This window comes from Haliaeetus leucocephalus, unplaced genomic scaffold (genome assembly GCF_000737465.1).
Source record: "Haliaeetus leucocephalus isolate CR32 unplaced genomic scaffold, Haliaeetus_leucocephalus-4.0 Scaffold616, whole genome shotgun sequence".
Classification (NCBI taxonomy): Eukaryota; Metazoa; Chordata; class Aves; order Accipitriformes; family Accipitridae; genus Haliaeetus; species Haliaeetus leucocephalus.
In genome coordinates, this window is record NW_010973052.1 from 5,634,490 (window position 1) to 5,655,522 (window position 21,033).

Here is a 21,033-nt window from a genome sequence, read left to right on the forward strand (position 1 = left end):
AAAGAATTTATCTGTCCTAAGTAAGGAGTAAAGTTGTTTTTCTAGTATTCTCATCATGCTGGAACTAACATACCTGACATTGAAAAGCTTTGAGATTCTCCAAGAGAACGTTTGTAGAATACTGTAGTGACTTCAGAATATAAAGACAGAAATAAGAATAAGCCTATTTAGGTTGCAGATTGCTTAGTTATGAATATCAGTGATGAAACATCTGCTGCCAGCACTTCCAATGCCTGCTGATGATGGCTGTGGCTGGCCCAGTGTTTTCTCCCTTTCTCTCCAGGTAAGACACCAAGAGCCAAGAAGGGAGTTTATAAGACAGGGCATAGTAAGGATCAGCCTGTTTGCCTCCAGATCCATCAGAAAGTAGGTACTTATCTGTGTATAAATAAGACACTGTAGAAGAATGAGCTTAACATATGAGGCATCAAGATCTCAGCAATAGCAGAGGTCCGGAAGAAATTTCCTAGAAAGGACCATATCGGCCAAAGACACCGAGTCAAGACGTTGTCTTGACTGGTAAGATGCCAAGGGTCAGACCACAAAACTAAAAGAAATGAGATCAGACTGAGATCTTAAGTTATGGCTAAGATCCAGCCCTCAAAAGGAAAGAATCAGATGAGGATTGGAAGACTTTGTGTGGGAAAAGAGACATCTCCTCTGCCTTTAATTCTCTGGCTGATGTTGTAAAGGAGAAGCTTATGCCCTTTCATTAGATGTAGAGTATGTGTAGCTTAGTTGCGTAAAAGTACCAGTATGTGCATGTACAAAACTAATATATGTTGGAGCTTTGTTGCGGACTCAGGCCAAAGGTTGATCTCAGCCTAGCTGTGAGCACATACCTAGTCACTGAGCTGCTGAACGTAGTGCTGGTCCCACCACACTTTGCTGTATTCACCGGTCACCTAACGTGGTGATCCAGTGAGCCACTCATACACAGAGTGGACCTTGGCTAAATGTACTGTTCAAGTTCTCTTTATAATAGTTTCTAAAGGTGAATCTGTTACTGAAGTAAGATATGCAGTTGTTATTCTATAGGAAGAATAGGGGGTACGTAAATCTTAATGGAGATCTTACAGCCCATAAATTTTGTGCTATCTATGGATGACCTTGGTCACACTTTCAGCAGTGTAGGAAAGATTTGGAAGTCAAACTTTTGAAGATGCCTAAAAGCCCATTCTTAAATTATAGTCAACTGGCTTTCTAGCAGTATCTGAAATACTCAAAATGGGTTGGAAATGGGACTTAGTCTCCTAAACAAAATCGGTGGACAAAACTGTTATACTAATTAGAGGCATGAGTCAAAGGGGTACAACTGAGCGATTTTTCTCCCTCTTCAAATATCCTGTATGATTGGGAGAGATCACATTCTTAAGGGTCTGGACATGAAGTGAAGGAGTAGACAGATGTTAATTTGTTCCTTTTGCACATTGCAGGATGGATATGTGTCACCTCATTTATTCCGTGGAGGCCCTTGAAAAACATTATGAGAAACCAGGAACAATAGATTTTTTTAATCATTTGTCCATCTCAGCTGTTTCTGATGTTCAAGAGATGAAGCTCCTAGGCAAGCCTAGCCAAACTCTTTATTCCTGTGTGTGACCAACCAAGTTGTTATTGTTTCCTGTGCAGCACTTTATTTACCCTCTAATACCAGACACAAAGGGCAGTCATAATTTAGTCATCTCCACTTGTTGGATTAAAAAATAGCTTGTCTAATCATGGAATGTGCCAAGAGATTTTACAGAACAGTTTTTCATACCACCTGTACATTAGTTTCTCTCCACATAAAGCTTTCCAGGAGAAGGATTTTCACATTCTGCATCCTAAGACCATTAAAAACTTGAAACAAATTCTTTGTAGGGTTTTAATTCCAGTTCACTTTCCTTTTCCTCTCTCTGATTTTAGCAGCTTTCTCTAAAAGTGTTCTTTTTGCTTTTCCTGCAGACTGTATGTGGATGGACCTTTTGGAAGTCCCTTTGAGGAATCCCTGAACTATGAGGTCAGCATCTGTGTGGCTGGAGGTATTGGAGTTACACCATTTGCATCAGTACTCAACACACTGCTGTAAGTGAGCTTAAGCCTTTTAAAGCCATTTCCCCCCAATTTACCATAGTAGTGCATGTCAGAAAGACTTTCAGAGTATTTAAAAACTTCCGTTAGCGTAACATAAGTGAATGATTCCTTGGAGAGAGGTGGAGGACTGGGATGTCCCCTGAAGAACATAAATCCTCTCATACAGGCTTTGTAACCCAAAGTTGTGGCAGAGTTGTACCAGCAATGCACCTGAACTGGGACGGTGTCATTAGCCATTATATCCTGCCACCAGCCTAGCCTGGGATTAATGTAGTCACAGCTCTTCAGCTAGACTTGTTCCCCTAGTCCCAGCTTAGAAGAGGCTATGGGCTATGATAGTGAGTTTTTGAGAGGCAGGAAGTTGTGACAGTCTTTCTGCTGGAAATACAGGGACGGGTCTCCTGGTCTGTTTGACTTCTGTAAATGTGTAAACTTATGGTTTTAAAGGAAAGGGATCAACTTGGATTCAGGTACCATTCAGATGTTTAACTCCATTTGAAAAGTTTAAGTTTTAGGTATGAGTTTTTCTTTTTTGTTGTTGTTGTTCCTCTCTTTTCTTTTCTTTTCTTTTCTTTTTTTTTTTTAATTTGAAGCCTTTGACATTCTACTCAGACCAAACCTTTCACCTCTTGTTTCTCTGTCACATTGGCAACATGGTTCCCACCAAATCTTACACTCTGTGAAATAGGCTTGCTTTTATGGTTGCTATAGATTTTTTAATTTTATTTTTTTTTCCTAGAGTATTGGCTAAGAGCTCCAGTCACAGGTTAAGCACCCCTGTTTCATAGGCACTGTATAAACAGCCAACCGAAACAGCAAACCTTCCCTGAAGTGTTGAAAGGCTAAGTTGGCTTTGGGAGCGTTTTACATTGCACAACTGAAGCATCTGTTCTAAGGTGAACATGCCAATGGCCAGCTCTAACTCCAAAGTGAAATTAAAGCCTGGAATTTAGATGCTGTGCAAGTTCTTCGATCCTTGGTCTGGGCTGGAACTGACAGTGCTGAGTGTTTCTGAAAATTATCAGCCCCGTCTCATAGTGCTTCAGCCCTCAAAGACCATTTTGGGCTCCCTCATTTTCTTTTCCTAAGCGTGTATTGATCATTCTCTCAAAAAGAGGGTACATTTTTGCTGAAAGCTGGGGCCCCAGTAGGTAAGATGACTATTTTCCTTGTGATGGATTATGCTTGACAGTGCTTAGCAAAAATGTCACAGATCATCATGATGGGCTGGCGGCAGGTAATGAGATATTTGCCTCTGCCAGTCTGTTATCAGAGGCTGTAGGAACTTGCACAGACATTACCATACCTTTATAGCCAATCTTTCCCTTGTGCACTGTACAATATACAGGGGAATCATTCTGTGATTCTGGGAAAAAGTAACAGTCTTGGCATACTTCCCTTCTCAGTATTTAAACATCAACAAAGCACTAGTTTAGTGGATGATCTGCCTGTTGTCTTTGCCCTGCCGTAGAAGCAGAAATTGGCAGGTGTGAACATGCAAACTGCCTTACGATGCCAGCGCTGCAGAGCAGCGGGACCAGTCCTGTTGTGTCAAGGACGTGCTGGTCTGGGGGACATCAGAAGTAGTCATTTATTTCCTGCTCATTTGTGTTCCTGTTGTATGTATACAATTTAATTCCTGCTGCTGCCCGTCCCTCCACTTAACTATTGAACGCTATGCCCTATTTTTAAGAAAATATAACTTCCATTAAGGAAAGCTAGTGGCTTTCATGCAGAGGGGTCTGTAAATAATGGCTGTTATTACTGGCAGTGGTAACATAGAAACACACAAGAAGTGCTATATACATGTGGATTTGGTTGTAATGGGGGATTGCACCTTTCTGCATAATATATCCTGCTGGAGGTAGACCCAAGCATATGTGTCTGAGGTGCTATTTTAAATCTGTGCTCGACTTGTTTCGTGAAGTCTTGCAGTCCAGCCTCTTTGTCCAGCTGCAGTGTTTCATCACTGAGAGTGGTGGTTTGTTACTGAACTACAGCATTTCAATACAAAATGCCTTGCATTTTTCTCTTCTTTTGTCCTTTTTTATGGTGAAAGGCACTTATTTTCCTTGCTACTGCTCATAGTTATCTTGTCACATCTGACCAGATTGTGACCCTTCCTAAGGGCTTGCCTTAGTATAGGCAGTCAGAAAAAGATGGAGGAAATCCTGCTCTGCACGTCGACAGTTTACAAATAAAAAGCTGAAATCAGGACTTGAAAGACACTATACTCCCCAGTCTTAAAGCACCTTTTTTCTCTCTCTGGGGACTTTACACGAAAGGTGAGTTCTCAGCCTCTATATGCTGCTGAGAATGTCACCACCCTTGTTCCTCAGGCTTACAGTGGACGTTAGGGGTAGGGGCAGGTAAGACAGTGGTTGGAGCCATCACTTACGTAAATCTATTAATACTATACCCTTGCTGGATATGCTGGCAACACTAGAGGTTGAAATAATGCACAATGGGTATGGTGAGATGTATCTTGAAACTTTTCAACTGGGGTTGGCTGCTGGGACTAGCGTTTGAAGTTGACAGATTACGGCCTTCTCTATTTGAAAATTATTTTAGTGATCAAAACAACAGAAAACAGCGTTGGCCAACTAAGAAACTTCCTGGATATTTGTGCTTTATTTGAACTCATTAATCATCAGGATTTGTTTCACTTCTATTTTCTTTCTCCGTTCATCCCAATCCTTCCTTTTTGCTATATTTGTTTTATTTGAATTAGAAATCTGACACGAGAGTCCTGTTTTTCTAAGTGCAATGGCAGAATCTGCGCCATGACTGCACTTTACCCACCAGCATTTTCTGAGGACTGTAATATATCACACAGTTCCCTAACACAATGGAGCTCTGATTTGATTTGGTCTTTGTGATTTCACTACAGTATTAATTATAATCATCCAGAGCTTTTCACATATAAAGGCAGAATTAAGTCCTGACATTATTGCATTTGTCAATATTTTCCTCTTAGGGTCGCTTTATAAACCTAATAAAGAATTGACATAATGCACTTGAACTTAGAATGTCTGCATTGCTTTGAAATAAAAGTTTGATGATGATGCATGAATCCATATTTGCTGCCCAAATCATCTGTATAGCTGACAACTTCCTAATGCAGAAACAGTATCTGTGAAGGGTATTAGGTCTGTGGTAGAGATTTAATATTCTCAGTATCATCCTAATAGGCTGCATTGGTCATTTCAGTGTCTGATGTATCATAGGATGAAGAACAACTTAGCAGCTAGCTTCTAATGGAAATTCATGTTTTTGCTAATGAATATAAAGCATCTTAATTAAAGTTTCCTTTTTAAATGATAATTTTTAATTAACCAAACATTTTATTTTCAAGTGACGGCTGGAAATGCTACAAGCTCAGAAGACTCTACTTCATTTGGGTGTGCAGGGACATTGAATCTTTCCGCTGGTTTGCAGATCTGCTCTGTATGTTGCATAACAAGGTAATGGGTATGGCTTGGAGGGAGACTGACACCTTAATGAATGCAAAGTATGTCCACACCACACAACTGGCATGCTGTAGAGAAAGGCAGCCTTGCTCAAAACGAGCAAGCTCCAGCAGTACTTCTGCTTGGGCTACCTGACCCAAACTCCATTTATTCTTGGAGCTGCACAAAACAGTTTGAGTGCCTGTCAGCAGTATTTCATTGCACAGTGTTGCCATGTACCAGTAATCTGGACACTTATCTGTGAAATTTATGAGATGGAAGAAGAACATGCAGGCTGGGGAGTCTGAGGGGCCTTTAGCCATTTGGCTAGTCACAGATCAAGAAGGGAGGGGGTTTTACAATTTCGGGTGGATTTTAAGAGCAGCGTAGCTTCCTAAAACAATATTTTGTACACAGCATGATGTGCAACAGTCCAAAGTTCACAAAGGGGTGCTATGCAAGCATATCTTCCTCATTAAAAAGCTTACCTCACTGATGCTGAAACCCATGTCCCTCAGCATAGTAGACACAAGTGACTTTATGCTTACACTAAGAGAAGGGATATTATTTCACTAGTTGTTTTTATCATCCTCCCAGCTTTGGCAGGAGAATCGACCAGACTATATAAATATCCAGCTGTACCTCAGTCAAACAGATGGAATACAGGTATGTGGCTAAATGCTGTTTGTAAACCGAACTAGACCTTGGGGTAGTAGACAATGCAAACTGTCAGTCAAAGGCAAAAGGGAATTACTGCAGATGGTAAAAACAGGAAATGAGGCCATAAACTCAAGTGACTGATTAATTACTAGGTCATGAGAGAGCAAGTCTGTCCCCGCAGCATTGAGAGAATCTAGTCGAGTAGCCTTAACTTGATCAGAAGTGGGCAGAAATCCATATCTTCCTTTTCTAGGAAAGAGGTCCTTCCAGGCCAGGCCACAGACCAGACAGTTGGCCATGTTTGATGGGAAATCTGCATCATTTCTGGGCTAAGAATCAAAACAGAATAGTTCTAGGAGCTTCCAAGCTCAAATCTTCTTTTCAAATAAATATTTTGAGAGAAACTAGTGTTTTTTTAAAAGCTTTGGATTTCTTTGCCTCAAATACAGACAAAAGTTACAAATTTCTTGATGTACGAGACTGGAAATTATACTGAACTGTTGATTGTCATGTATTACCAACCCCAAAGCTGGGCTAATTCCCCAACTCTTGGCATCTCCCACAGCAATTTACACTTACGATCTTCATTTTACTTTATTTAGCACATGAGCCCAGGCCTGATTTTTTACCCTGCTGTGTCTGGAAGCCTTCCATTGACTGCAGCAGGCCCAGAACCAAGCCTAACAATTACTACAAAACATGAAATGCAGTGAGAAACTATGCCCAAAGGATTTTGATCTGCCTGGTATCAGGTGGAGACAGCATAACATTCCCAGCTCTGGTAGGAACACTATCCAATAGTCTCAATGATGTGATAGCTGCAGTAGTTATGAACAGTGCTCCACAAATTTAATGTCTGGATGACATATGGTGATTGAAATGGGGTCCTTGAAAACACCTAATTGATGAACCTGGTATGTAATTGTTAGGTTAAAATTAAAACCCAAAGCAGGACTGCATGGCAATGACACAGCAAGGCTGTAATAATAGACAGTTCAAAGCAAGTTTTCTAATATTGTATATCAAGCAGCTACACAATTTAAGCAGAATTTATTTAAGTCAACTTTGTTTTAAGTCCTTCTTTAAAGTCACTTTTCTTTTGTGGCTATTGAACAAAACTGGCATGAACCATAATGCTGCTCCTGATTTCTCAAGGGGGAGTTAAACTCAACTCTCTGTTGCCATACAGTTTCTGTGTTCACTGATGTTAGTCCAGAGTGCTGACTGCTACGAAAATTAGGGCAGTTTCGCTTCATGCTCCCTTTGCTCCGAAGTAGCATGCCTGGGTGACAACAGGGAGCCAAGCCCATCCTTCAGCAAATGCCTCTTGAATATAAACGGCCAGCGGAGGATGAGTTAGCCAGGACTCTGTGCTGGCACTGGTGTGAGCAATGTTTCAGGTTGTTCAGCAGTGGAGTGAATATGGGAGCCTGGAGAAGACGTAACTTCTCTCTGCCTTTCTATCGCATTAGGACAGGGAACCAAGGAAGGGTAATGCCCTGCAGTGGAAGGGCATTTGACCTTATCAAAATGCTGGTGAGTTAGCATTGCTGGAATGGGTCAGGTTCCATCCGGGGAGCGGTTTTGGCTGCTTTCTGCCATTACGGCAGCTCAAAACAGCTGGCAAACTGCTCTCAGGGAGAAATGTAAGATATCCCTTGTTACTTTTTCAGACGTAGTCATCTTAATACTTACTTGTACAAAGTTAAAAAAAAGACTTCAGACAGAAATACGATTTTTGCATCAGCAGTGTTTCTTCCAGCTTAGCATTAAAAGCCAATAAGGGAATGAGTAATAGGAGCATGGTTATTGTTTTATGGCTTAAATAAATTGGTTTAAAAGTAATGGGGAGATTAATGAGCAGCTGCACGAGGAACAATGTATAACGAACACCAAGGAGAGCCATTGAAGCGGCAGTGAGCAGAGGTATTGGTGCATGAAATGGCTGCAGTTTTAATCACAACTGTCTGATACTTGTGCTCAGGTTTTACACCTCAGCGATACGGTAAGTCAGCCAGTGTCAGAAATGGGAGCCCTGGGTGATATGAGGCAATCTGCAAATCAGGCAGAATGGAATTTTTTGTTTCTTGCAGAAAATAATTGGTGAAAAATATCAAGCCTTAAACTCAAGGCTTTTGCTTGGACGACCTCGGTGGAAACTCCTTTTAGATGAAATTGCAAAGTGTAACAGGCGGTAAGTACCAGTCCACTTGAAGGATGCCACAGTTTGAAGGCTGGGGATATTATCTGTTTCTAGCTATGTTTGTATGAAAATACTTTTGGGTTTTATCTTAGAGTGTAATGTTTAAGCTACTGATGTTGAAATTAGCTAATATTTTGCTGTGAGAGAGAGCCTGTACAAACTGAAACATTATTTTTTTTTTTACACTCAGAACAGTTCATCTTTTCATGCAGCTAGGATGTTCAGTGGCCCAGAAAATAAAAGTAATAGATTTCCATCTCACTGCACAGAGATTGCATATGTTTTTGTCCGTGGCAATATCTTGCTTGCAACATAGGCTGGTTTTATATATAAAGTTGCATTTTTAAAAATTGTTGACTTCTCCTATAATTTTCCTGATTTATAGTGCTTGTTTACAAACAAAACGCGCAAGGAAGAATGCGACTGCCCTGTATTGTTTTTATTCAGAGGATATTGTCTTTGGAGATTCCTGGCACTTTTTTATTCTTTGTTAAGACCTGGCAATGCCTTTTTACTGTGCTAGGCAAACATATTGTGGTCTGAAACAAGACAGTTGTAAACCAGAGAAGACATGCAATTAGACTATGGAACGTCTTTGTCCAGATCTAGCTCTGTTGCTCGAGTATTTTATCCGCCGCTGGCAGTTTTCTGCCTCAAAAGCTGATCTGGTAGAAGGGTTTGTGTGAATCTTCCCTAATTCACTTCTGGCAAAGTCAGTGGGGTGGGCACAAACCACCCTCAGTAGCTGTTGATAGTAATCGGGGTGCACCAGGTTGAGAGGTGCTCTCATGGTCACCTCCAGAACTTTCCCTCAAGAACTTTTTGTCCTCTCTTGCACTTGCCAAGTGAATATCTGCCCATGGCTTAGTGACACTTCTCTTCTGAGGCTGGATATGACTAGGAGACACTGAGCCCTGGCTCTGGAGAAATACCGAGTGCCAGTTTGTATCACTGTTGGCAGTGTAAGCCGCTGACAACGTGTACCTTGGATTCAGGTCCTGGAGGATGTTGTGGACAAGGGTCCTTTGCCAGGACGCCCCAAAGGCTGCTACAGAGGGACATCCCTAGTAGGATTCTCACACTGTGGAAATGAGTATCACTTAGAGAAGGGTTTTTTAGTAAAGAACCATGGGAAAGAAAGGGAAATAGAGACGTTAGAGAAGCAAGTTGACTCTCTGGCTCAGAGTCCTCTGCGTGGGGGACTTTTGACCTTTTATGCTCCATTCTAATGTCTTTTTTGTTTAACTGTGTGAATGCAGTTTTAAAATACAAAATTGGTGAGGTTTCTGCCACTTTCTTGCGAGGCTGTAAGTGCACATAATATAGATGAAGCTATTAGTAGTAGTCATCCTTGCTTTTTCTGTACTTTCCATCGCATTACTCCTAATTAGACTTCAAGTACCATTTCCTCTGCATTTTCACATCAGGTCTGTAAATTGTGCCACCATTTCCAAGCAAGGTGTCTTTTAGTACCTAAATAATGTTCTGACTCTTTTGATTATCCTGCAGCTTGCTAAGATGTAGGCTTTCTCACCCTTTATCACCCCTTTATCAGGGTTTATAGATAGAGGTCTGTATCTATAGACGTAGTTACATGTAACATGATAGACAGTAGTGCAACCTGTAACTCAGCTATCCCACAGAAACTTACCTGTTGTAGGTAAATATTCTTCCTATTTCCCTGGATGAGAAGGGAACTTTAGTATTTCTCTATAGTCCAATTTCCTGGTCTCCTACTCACTTTATTTCAGTTCTTAGTTCTCTGTAACTTTCCACCTAAATGACCCTGCTGCAATACAGAGGCCAAAAAAACAACCACCCCCAAAAAAACCCAAAACAGGGCAACCAAGTTGTTTCCAACATCTGGGGCCAGCGTTCAGGCTTTCACATGTATTTGCAGTCATCCCCTTGGGCTTGTTCATGGGCAGCCAAGATATTTTCCACTTTTTATCTTGTGATCTTAGTAAAAGCCCTGCATAAATAAACACACAGCTGGCCAACCTCTCATCGGTTTAACCATCTGATTGGTTTGTGGTTTGTGAATTGTTGCCGTTGTTGCTGTTTGGGTCCCAAATAAGCAAAGTGCATTTGTAAGTGTCTGAGCTTTGCCAGACCTTCAGAGTGTGACATGGGACAACCCAGCATCAGGTTCCCGATTCTTGCTTCTGGATTAAGAGGAGCAGACGCATGCCATCTACTGTTGATATTTTATATGACAGCCGCAGTCCCAACGGTGGGCGTTGGGACAGTTTATATAATAAATTACTGGTCTTGTTTTTCGTGCTCTCTTTTTGGGGATGGAGCAGCAGCCTTGTCCCTGTTCAGTGGTGTCCTGGATGAAAAGCTTACACCATGCCTTGGCTGCCCCACTTTCTCCATTTTGCTGAGGTCAAATGGACATGTGCTTTTTTCCAGATGGAGACTGACCTAGAAAAAGACATGAATACCTGTAGGAGAGAAGGGCGTGGAGCACCATGATAGATTTCTCATGCACTGTAAAGGACAAACCTCTATCTAGGAATGAATGTGGGATTTAAAACTGGAACATTTCAAGTCCTGACTGTCCCCTCTAGGTAGCAAAGTATTTCACCTCTCCCTCACCTCCTGCTGTTCATAAAATGGATGTAAGAATACGTGCTGACCTACTCATCCCATAGGAACACCGGGGAGTTATTTGCTTAGTGCTCCGAATGAGTAAAATCCTATATGAATGTTTATAATTATTACAAAGAAAGGCCTATAACACATTTTCCCTAATTGTAAACATGTTAATGGTATTTATAAAGATTTTCAGACGTAGCACTACCTAGCTGCCTGATTTCATCTGAGCAACAAGGTGAGCAATTGACCCAGACAAGTGATAGACAATTAAAGCCCAGCAGCTCCGGGTAGTAGCGTGCTGCTCCGGGTAGTAGCGTGCTGCCTGCTGGTGTCACAGCAACGGGGCAGGAGCCGAGCGCGGCAGGGAGGAAGGTGTCTGCGAGCAGGGAATTGGGGGACGGAGGTGAGGGAGGACGAGGGACGTGAACTGCGGGAGGTAGGTGGTTCGTGGAGGGATGTCCAGGACCGATGCTGATGGTGGGTATCCCAGGAAGGAAGTTTGAGAGCCTCTGGCTCACCGCATGGGGCAGTGGCTCAGCTGGGTTTCAGGAGACTTTTTTAGCCACAGGTCTGTTGTGTGACCTTAGGCAAATCATTTAACCTTTCTGTGATTCTGTTTACTAGCCAAAAATTCTGTATACCTTGGCAGGATGTTGCTGAGATGGGAATACATTAGCCGTATGTGCTGCTTAGACATGTCTGTGCTTTGGGGGCTATATTTACGTAATAAAAGGGAGAGAGACAGGTGAACTCTTTGGGTTTTATTTATCAGTTGTCTGTACTAACTAGGCTAATGAAAAAAATCCCAGCATTCATTCTCTCACTAAATACACAGTAAAAGACAGATTCTTGCTGGCAGCTCATGCACCCTTTTTCTCCACTGTGCACGGATTAGAGAGTGTTTGGAGTCTGCAGGTGCTCAGGAATCTTATTTGAGAGCAACGAGCAATAGCGCTCTCATTAGTTCTTCAAATCCAGCCACCAACACAACACCCCTTACCATTAAAAGGAGTACTGCCAGGATAGGAAAGTTTAATAGATATACATAAGGGTGAGAAAATACGAGTTATGAATATTTGCCATGGATTGTTATGAGAGCTGATGCAGTTGAAGGCAATTAAAGTCAGCATTGTAAGGTGCCCACACAAGAACACCATTGCGGTTACCTGCATAACTTTGTGATGCTTTTTAATGTTTGAGTCCTCAGTTGTACCATGCCAGTGTTGCTGTGCACTGATACAGCGTGGACTGCCATGCTATTCAAGCTGCTGCCTAACATCAGGCACATACACTTGACGGTATGCATCAAAGATTTCTTCTTATATGTATTAGTTCCCTTCTCTCACCAAACACATACACAGGCAGCTTTAAGCTGTGCTTTTGATTATCCTGCATGTGCCAGAATTTTTTATATTACATAGTTACTGGATAAAATACTGAAACAGTCCTGGAGGCAGGGACCAGAACTCAAGTCTCCAGCCTCTTGGTGAGTGCCGTAGATCACAATAGTTAAAGCCATGTTCCCTCTTGGGTGCTCTCTCTCCATCTCAGTAAATCTTTAAGATCTTTCTCTGTAGTGGCACAATTTCAGCAGGAAGGTGAAGAATTTTTTTTTTTCATGATATAGAAGAGGCAGCACCGCATCCTCTTTCCCTTCTCCTTCATTTCCCTTCTCCTCATCTTTCAAAAAAAGGGAGATGATGAATATCATGAATGGCTCAGTCCCGCTGTTGTGGATGTGTCCTGTTCTGATGCTGGCTACTGTTCTGAGCCCTTAAATGCTGTATGACTGTGAGTCTGACTTGGCAGCCTGTGTTTAAGGTGAACAGAGAGCAAAAAGCTGTTGTCAGTGGAGTGGTGTGAATGAAAAAGTCAGGTTAACTAATGAACTTGGGCTGGTAGCTGTGGATGATGAACAAGGATCATATTCTGTGTTTAGCGTTTCATAAGAATTTCCGATACAGCTGTTTAAAGAAAGATTGCATGCTAATATGAAACTAAAGCGGTAAAATTACTCTGCTGCTGCCAGAAATAATCATGGGTTAGTAGTGCTCTGGTTTCATTAGTGTAATGAATCACCATTTGTGACTAGATCTCCTGCTGGTGTAAATCACGAGTTACACTAATGAAGTCATTACGGTGAGACACATTTTTAACAAAAAAAGTGATAAATTGTGGAAGAAATTAGAGTGGGAAGTAGGAATTTTTCATCACTTGGTATCTTGAGACTAAGATGAGGCGCTGTTTTCCAAGAGTTGTCTTAGTCAAGTAAGTAATAAGGCTTGTTGTGGGGATACTTGGGAGAGATCTGGTGGCTTCAGTAATACTAACTCCATGACCTAGTGAGCTGTTCCCACCTTAAAATCTACGCATAGTTGGCTTACATATAATACAGTGAGGCCAAAATCCAATTCTGTCTATCATTAGAAGTTACTGTTTATTTGCAGTGTCATAACTTTTTTCTTTTTTTTTAACAGGAAGACCATTGGAGTTTTCTGTTGTGGACCAAGCAAAATCTCTAAGATACTTCATAAACTGAGCAACAGCAGCAACTCCTATGGGACAAGGTTTGAGTATAATAAAGAATCCTTCAGCTGAAAGTCTGTTGGACTAGCAAGACTCTCTAGAAGATAAAAAGTGCAATTTTTTGTTTGTACAACTTAAAAGTTCAGCTGTGTTTTAAGCAGACAGAAATGTACCAAAGAATAGCACAGATTTTCTTATTTATGATTATTTAAGACTTTGGAAAATGATGGATGCAGCAGTATACCAACAAATAATAAGTGTTTATGTTCAAACCCAAATGCACTTGCACAGTATTTGTGGCGGCAGTGATTCTTTGGAGTTGATTCTGTTAAGTAAAAAGTACAGAAGCTGGGGAGAGACACAATTGCTTTAAAAGCTGATGGAAGAAGAATCTGTGGAATGTTTGAACTTCTTCCACTTCAGTCCTCTGAAGCTGGATCAGTAAACCAAAACCCAGGTTAATCCCAATGATAAAACATAGTGTATTACAAAGACTATTGCTTTTGTTGGTATACAAATCTCATGGCTTTGGGGTGGAAACACTCCATATTAAAGATTTTATATACTGCAGAATTGGAATTCTGTATTTAAAAATATAGAGTGGTTGCTCTCGCTTGTCTACTTCTGTAATGGATGTGAATATTCCCACCCTGAATGGGAGGGTGGAATATGGGGAAAGATGTAAGTTAACCTATGGAAAAGTGAGCACAACTGCGTAGCACCTGTGGGCAGACTCCACCGTGATGTAAATCACAGCCTTTTGGCAAGCAAACGGCTGTATGTGGAGAACTCTCTATCTTGCATCGATTCAGCATTCAGTGAGTTTGCAAAATAAGTGTGATTTATGCAGCCAGAAATATGAAGCAAGAAAAGCGATTAACGGGAGCAAACAGGATATGATGTTTTATTATACTACGTGCTCAACGTGGAAGTTGCACTCACTCTACACTCACATGCCCTGAATGTCAAATACTTAGGCATTCAGATGCTCTTACTGATTATTTTACAACGCAGTGGGTTGAAATCCAATTTTAGAGGTCCCAGAGTATGTTTGGCTGACTGTGATCCTTTGAGTACCTTCCCTGGAGTCACACTTGTTTGCACTGATGTCACTGAAAGCAGGATCGGGCCAGATCTACAGCAGAGTAAGAGCGAAGCCCTCATTACTGTGCCTCTTTGCATCATGTGTGCCGATAGGAACCTTGCAGGAGCTGCGGTATGGTTTCAGTGTGTTCCAAAGGGGAGGATCTGAAACATCCAAATTTAAGCTTTCCTTCCCTTCTCCTCCCCACAGCTGTTTTCCACTCTGCTCGTAGTTGCCATGGAAAGGCTAGAGGTTGAAACAGGCACTTTATAACTTTTTGGTTCTGAGGAACAACTCTTCTTTCCTCCATCCAATAGCCAATCCAACTTCCTTTATGTCTTCCTTACCCCCTTTTCCTTATTTTGCTGAGATGAGAGAATTTACACAGGAGTCAGACAGTTAGCTGGCATAAATAGGCATCATTCTAGTGCATCTTAGTAGAGCAGCATCACTTTGCACATGCTGAAAACCTGCCCCTTATTCTCCAACAGAAGCTTAGGAGCAATACCCCGTGGCATTTGCAGCACACCCCAACGTAAGATAGCTCAGCATCTCTCATGTCTGTGCTTCACCTGTATTTAGCACAGTGCATTTGATTTGGTTTACATCTTTCCAGTGAAAACCTTTTTTATTGTAGTAGGAAAGACACTAACTTTCAGCTCACAACACAAACTCTGTACAGGGGTCTACAAGTATCAGTATCAGTGTTCAGAGGGAAGCATTTTTCTAGTAAGTGGTGTATAGGCATGTTGTATGTGTAACTAGTGAAAATGAGTTTAGTCTGTGCCTTGGCAGCTTCTGCTCAGGAGTTGCCCTCAGTGGAGCAGCAGGGCAGAGCTGCAGCAGCGAAGGCATGTGGGGACGTGTTCCTCAGTGTCTGGACTTTGCACTGAAGGTTTTACCTCTGGCTTTGCCCAATTTGTAATTCAGGGGGGAAGGAAAGAGCCAGAGTTGGACGTATTCCTACTGATGAGAATTCTCAAAGTAGCCTAGAGGAGAGAAGCCAAAATAGAAGTGCAGTGTGAGGTGGAAGCCTACATTGCAGCTACTGATTTTCTTTTTTTTTTTTATTGAGGCTGGAAGGATCATTATTTTCCCATTGGATCTTATTCGTCCATCACTGTAAAACTGAAGGTATGCAGCAAAGGATTAGATCCTTTTTAGTCATTAAGATTTATTTCTAATACTGCCTGCATGGGTTTAATAATAAACATAACACTGATGGCAAAATGTATAGATATTGGATATTGCTGATACTGCAGGCTTTTTTGTTTGCTGGCAGTTAGCTTAAAGCATGATTGAAATCATGACTGCATCTATTAACCACAACCAGGCAGTGATCTTTTTCCACTTGTTTTAGGATCTAGTATCTAATGTTTTTTTAAATATGGTTTAAAGTCATCTAATCACGGTGTTGTTTGTGGTTTCACACCTCCTCTCTGATAGATATCGGTTCCATTACCATCTAATGAGCAGCTAGTTTAGGAGTTAGCTCTGTGCTAAAACAGATTATATGTTCTGGCTCAGCTCCTATATAGGTAGTGCTTTATAATTAAAATAGTAATATTAGTACTGCGCTCTTGTTCTGCATTGTAGCAGGAGCTGACGCAGCATGTAGGCATATTAAATGCCTGTTGTTACATTAGGCAGTGCCGTCAGGGCAAGAATAAGCAGAGCCAGGGACTCCTCTTTCTGCCTTCATCCTGTACCAACCTCAGCTGACCACTTGTAAAACAGGCTTGGGACTGTCGACCTTTCTGGAGCGTTGGGAGGCTTAATTAATGTTTGGGGCTCACTTCAGTGCACCTGCAGTGAAAAGATCTGTCTAATTGCTGTGCAACTGTATTTGTGTTTTATTTTGTGTAAACCTTTCTATTGCTGATATGACTAATTGCTAGACCAGGTGAGGAAGAGTTTGGGGAAAGGCTAAAAGTCTCAGTTGCTTTTTTGATTTTCCTTGAGCTATGCCTTTTAGAGGAGCGAAAAGTTTAAGGGTTAGCGACTGTGACTTGGCTTCAGGAGTGGCAGACGTTATGATGAACATGGTCTTTCTACAGGCTGCATTGTCCTTGCTGCTTCTGAGTGTGTCGCCAGCTTGCAAAACTGAGCCGAGCCCTCTTTTAAACTCCATAGCTTTTTTATCTGTGAGCCAAGTGTATGTGAAAATACAACTCCATGCCAGAAAAGTAAGTGAAGGCTGACAGCACTTAATTCCACATTTACAGATCAACCGGATTTACGTAATTGAACATCTTTACTCTTTAAACGGAGTCCTGTAAGTGAGTCTGTCATAAGTGTCCTGCTGGCAGGGAAAGGATCCCCCCATGTCTTCTGCCACTTCTCGCTCAGTCTGTCACAAAACTGCAGACCCCTCGGTGTTTGCTCAGCAGGAGCTTTGTGTTATATTCATGATAAATGCTTCAGGACTTTTCTTTAAACTAAGAATGTTTTCATGCCATGGTGGAAACCAAGCCCTTTCCCTGCAATGAGAATCCAGCCCTCGTACAGCAGTGTGAGACTTGGGGCTTTACACAGCTAACAGCTGGATTAATCAGATTTACCAGAGAAATCCTATTCCCATGGCACTGAGATTACTTGTGTGAGTAAATGTTCACTGCCATAGCAAAGGACTGCAGAGCGAGCCCTGACGGAGCATGGGAAGGGCTGATGAGGAGTGACCTTCACCTCTGAAGTCTGCAGGACAGCCAGTCCCTCCATGATGGTTATTCCAGCCCTGATTTGGAGCAGCGCTTCCCTGTTTCAGCATATGGTTCTAATAGCATGTGAGTTCTTCCTTGGTCTTTTATCTGCTCTTCTAGGAGACAGGACTGAAAGGAGTATGAGAGATCACAATGTCCAACCTTGGACCTGGGCTGGGGAGAGGACACCAGTGCGTAGCACAGACGCCTAGCCGGTGACTGCACTGCTTAGGGTAGAAAGTTTAAGCCAAATCCGTTTTTCCGCAAAATGCTGATTGTTTTGCCACAACAGACTAGAGAACAGTTGCTGTAAAGGGAAAAGAGATAAACCCAACCCTCTCTCTCTTTGAAGACTCCTGCCCACACAAGCCCGATGTGAATATGTGTATGAAAGCACTGCACACATTCAGCTTCCGCTGCATCCCGATCGCGGACTTACTCCCTCAGCACTGAATCCCCATCGTTTTCTTTGGTTGCAGATGTGCCTTGCAGGTGAGAGAAGTACTACATATACTTCCGTCTGTGCACAGTCTGATATAAGCATGGGGCAACCTGTGAGCACACTTTGCAGCCAGTGCAAGCAAGTGCAGAGTCGTCCCTTTGCTTCTAATACTTCTGGCGCATAAGTGAGAAAGTGATTTGGAGCTGGCTGAGAAGGGGTAGATGATAATATGAGTGGCAGACCAGCTGCGTTGGGAACAGTAATTCAGCTATAATGGCATAACAGAGCAGAGAAGTAATGGTTTGGTAAGGCATTTGCTTTTAGAACAGCAGCCTAAGAGAAAAGCCTCTACGCAACACTAACGCACCAGGTTATAGTTTCAAACTACAAGACATTGCTTAGAGAAGCAGGCAGGAGTCAAACTAGTCATTGCCTGTAGCAGTTCAAGCCCTGTAAGTCAGAGAAGAGACATAGTTATTAAAATGCAATGTTGACTTTTTTAAAAAATAAAAGGGCTTCTAGGGAGATTAATTTTCACTTCACCCTGGCAATCATTTCATAAACACGCCAGCATGATTTAAGACAAGCTGGATCTGTTCTTCTCTGGATTATGCATCTAATTTGTCTGCAGATTTCCCACCCCTCACAAATAAAACTGTTTTTTATTGTTTTAACAAAGAGGATTTAACAGCAAGGTTTAATCAAAATGCCACTGGTGCCTGTGCTGAACTGAGCTTTTCTGCAATGCATGTACATTTTTCAGGGATATATATAATACATCTGATGATTCAACTGTGAGCAGTGATTTGGGGTTTGCATCCTCTCTGCTACTGGTGTAGTTCATTAAGGCCACTATAGTGATGCACTGGTGAAACGCATGGAGCTGAAATGACACTCTTCATTCCCATAAAGAGCCTGATATGTTAGTGCCACTTCTAAGCATAGCAAATCCCAGAAACTCTGGAATTTCCTTTGTAGATGCAGTAGATTAATTAGCCAGCATCTTTTAGGGTTGAACCCCGAGTCCTCTGCTGGACTGACATGTATAATGAATGCTCTTGCACGAAAGTTTTGAGCAACAAATGCTGCTCCTTAAAGGGCTGGAGGAGTATTTGTGAAGGTTTAGTATCCTGCTAGTTGTCTTACCCATGTTGTAAGAGGGATCTGTTTTGGTACTGTGGAATGCTGTGCACTTTCTCTGAGGTTATGAATATCTCCACGCTTGCAGCGGATGCTCAAGGTTTGCCGAGCCTGAAGTGTTATGTTTTCTAGAAGAAAACATATTTGTAAGAGGCAGCTGCTGGTGCTGTACTAACAGCAGTGGATCTGTCCCATTAGTACAGGGCACGGAGAGAAAGCTGGAGAAAGCCACCCATCCCAATTGTAGATTGCCTCTTAAAAAGCCCTTGGATTTCTGAGGATGTCAGACCTTGCAAAAATATTTACATGCTGTCCGCTTCTTCCGGGCAAAGCCTGTCCATCCCACAGTCCAAAATCTGGACTTTCTTCCTAATGATCTGTACTGTTACACCAGGAGGGGGAAGCCAAGAGTAGCTCCTGAAGCTTCAACTGCTGTCAACTGAGGAGCAAACCAAGAAGGGCAGGAGAGCGTGATGAATGCCAGCAATGAACAGGATGAGATATTTTGAACCTGGGAGCAAAGGGGAAGGAGTGAGACATTTTTCCTGGCTCCTCAATTCTAGAAATTACAAGCAAGCCCCGTTTTCTGGATGTGGATACAAAGTCTCCCTGGGATTTGGGAACTAATACATGCAAAGACATTGCATTTCTGTGCACTACTTGGTGGTAAAGCACATAAGAGAACTAGTATATTTTAGTAAACACCTTGGAAATAAGCAATTTGTTTGCAATAAATCCACCATTGACTCTTTCTAGTTAACCTGTTTCAAAAAACCATCTCCTTCTGTTTTGCGGCTTTGGGGTTGGGAATGGCTTTACCTGTTAACTTCTCTTCACCAAAATACTGAAGCGTGTAGTTGTTTGTGCTAGCTGTAAGTAGCTTTGGCAGTTGACTAAATAAATTCTGTGTTCGTTGCTGCTGACCCTAGGTGAGGACAGCCTTGAGGATGAGAAGCAGTGTTACATAAATGTCTAGTGTACATAGCAACACCGAGAAGAGAGACGCTGCTGCATTGCTTTTGGTGCACCAGCCACACATTAAAATTCTGTCATTGCAAGGTCGTGTTGCTCATCTCATACTCTACAACCCTGGGGAAGAAATTTGGATGAGAGATGGGGGAGGAAAAGGGAAAACTTCCTCCTTGTGCTGTAACCAAGAATATATTCATCGACAGCAGGGCATTTCTTTCAATTTCAAAAAAGCATGTCATTTCTTTTTCAGGGATAACAGATTCTCTCCTGGTGCTGTATAGTGGTGTTTGCATGTTAGAAATGTAACACAGTGATAACGGGTTGCTTCTGAATTGAATAAATAACGCCTCTGAGCCTTTTCTTCTCCCTTTAATAATCCGAGAGAAATGCAAAATACCAGAGAGCATATAGAGTGGACTGTGTCCTGAGATGCACTCAGTGCAGCCTGGTTAGGAATGCTTTACAGAAACTCTGCAAGCTGCTGGGAAGAGGCGAGGTTTAAGGCAAAGAACAAAACAACTGTTTTAAGGAGTAATAGAGCAGTGATACATGATCTGTAGTCAGAAGTGGGCCATGTCACAACACTGGCCATCGCGTCTTTGAATGGTGCTGAGTCAGAGCCTATCCTAAAGGTACACTTTGGCATCAGGGAAAGTCGAGGGCTCTCGGATTGAGTCTGCAATGTGAGATGAAAGCAGGTTTAAATGCAGCCGGGTGAGCCACCTGTGTGCACTTTCCAGCTTGGAGCTCAGACCTGTCATATCCCAGGGTGAATTGTGTAGACAACGAGCTGGTCTGACTCTTGAGTGCAGTCTCAGTTGTGTGGTTAGCTGAGGGTATGGACATACCCTTTGTATTTCTGTAGCTTTGTAGAAGCATGTCGTTCAGGGACTGGGGAGCAGGGTATGTTACTGTACCTCATTAGGTGTTAGATGCCTGAAAGCATTGTACTGTCCAGAACAGATGAGGATGGTGAATGCCAGCTTCCACTGACAACTGAATACAACCTGCCCATATTTGCACTAGTGTTCATGAGGAATAAATGGCAAAATCTCAGCAGAGAAGATACAAGTGCTGCGTTTTTCCTTTATTGTGTCAGAACAACATAAATAACTGTTAAAAAATATTTGATAAGAATGTGAAGATTCACCTACGGCATTATTCTTTCTGATTGCTTAAGC

At 42.1% G+C, this 21,033-nt stretch overlaps 1 protein-coding gene across 2 annotated transcripts in view; it reads left to right on the plus strand.

The window, feature by feature from the left end:
• Positions 1 to 14,059, plus strand: part of NOX4 (NADPH oxidase 4) — a 105,551-nt gene extending 91,492 nt beyond the window's left edge. Inside the window, exons 13-17 of one of the 2 annotated variants that reach the window (XM_010578248.1) lie at positions 1,948 to 2,067; positions 5,432 to 5,540; positions 6,123 to 6,191; positions 8,279 to 8,379; positions 13,467 to 14,059. In XM_010578248.1, coding sequence (XP_010576550.1) covers positions 1,948 to 2,067; positions 5,432 to 5,540; positions 6,123 to 6,191; positions 8,279 to 8,379; positions 13,467 to 13,587 — 520 coding nt within the window. In that variant the 3' untranslated portion in view covers positions 13,588 to 14,059. The remainder of the gene's footprint in view (positions 1 to 1,947; positions 2,068 to 5,431; positions 5,541 to 6,122; positions 6,192 to 8,278; positions 8,380 to 13,466) is intronic. The other variant, XM_010578249.1, reaches the window with a different exon arrangement.
• The last annotated feature ends 6,974 nt before the right edge of the window (positions 14,060 to 21,033 follow it).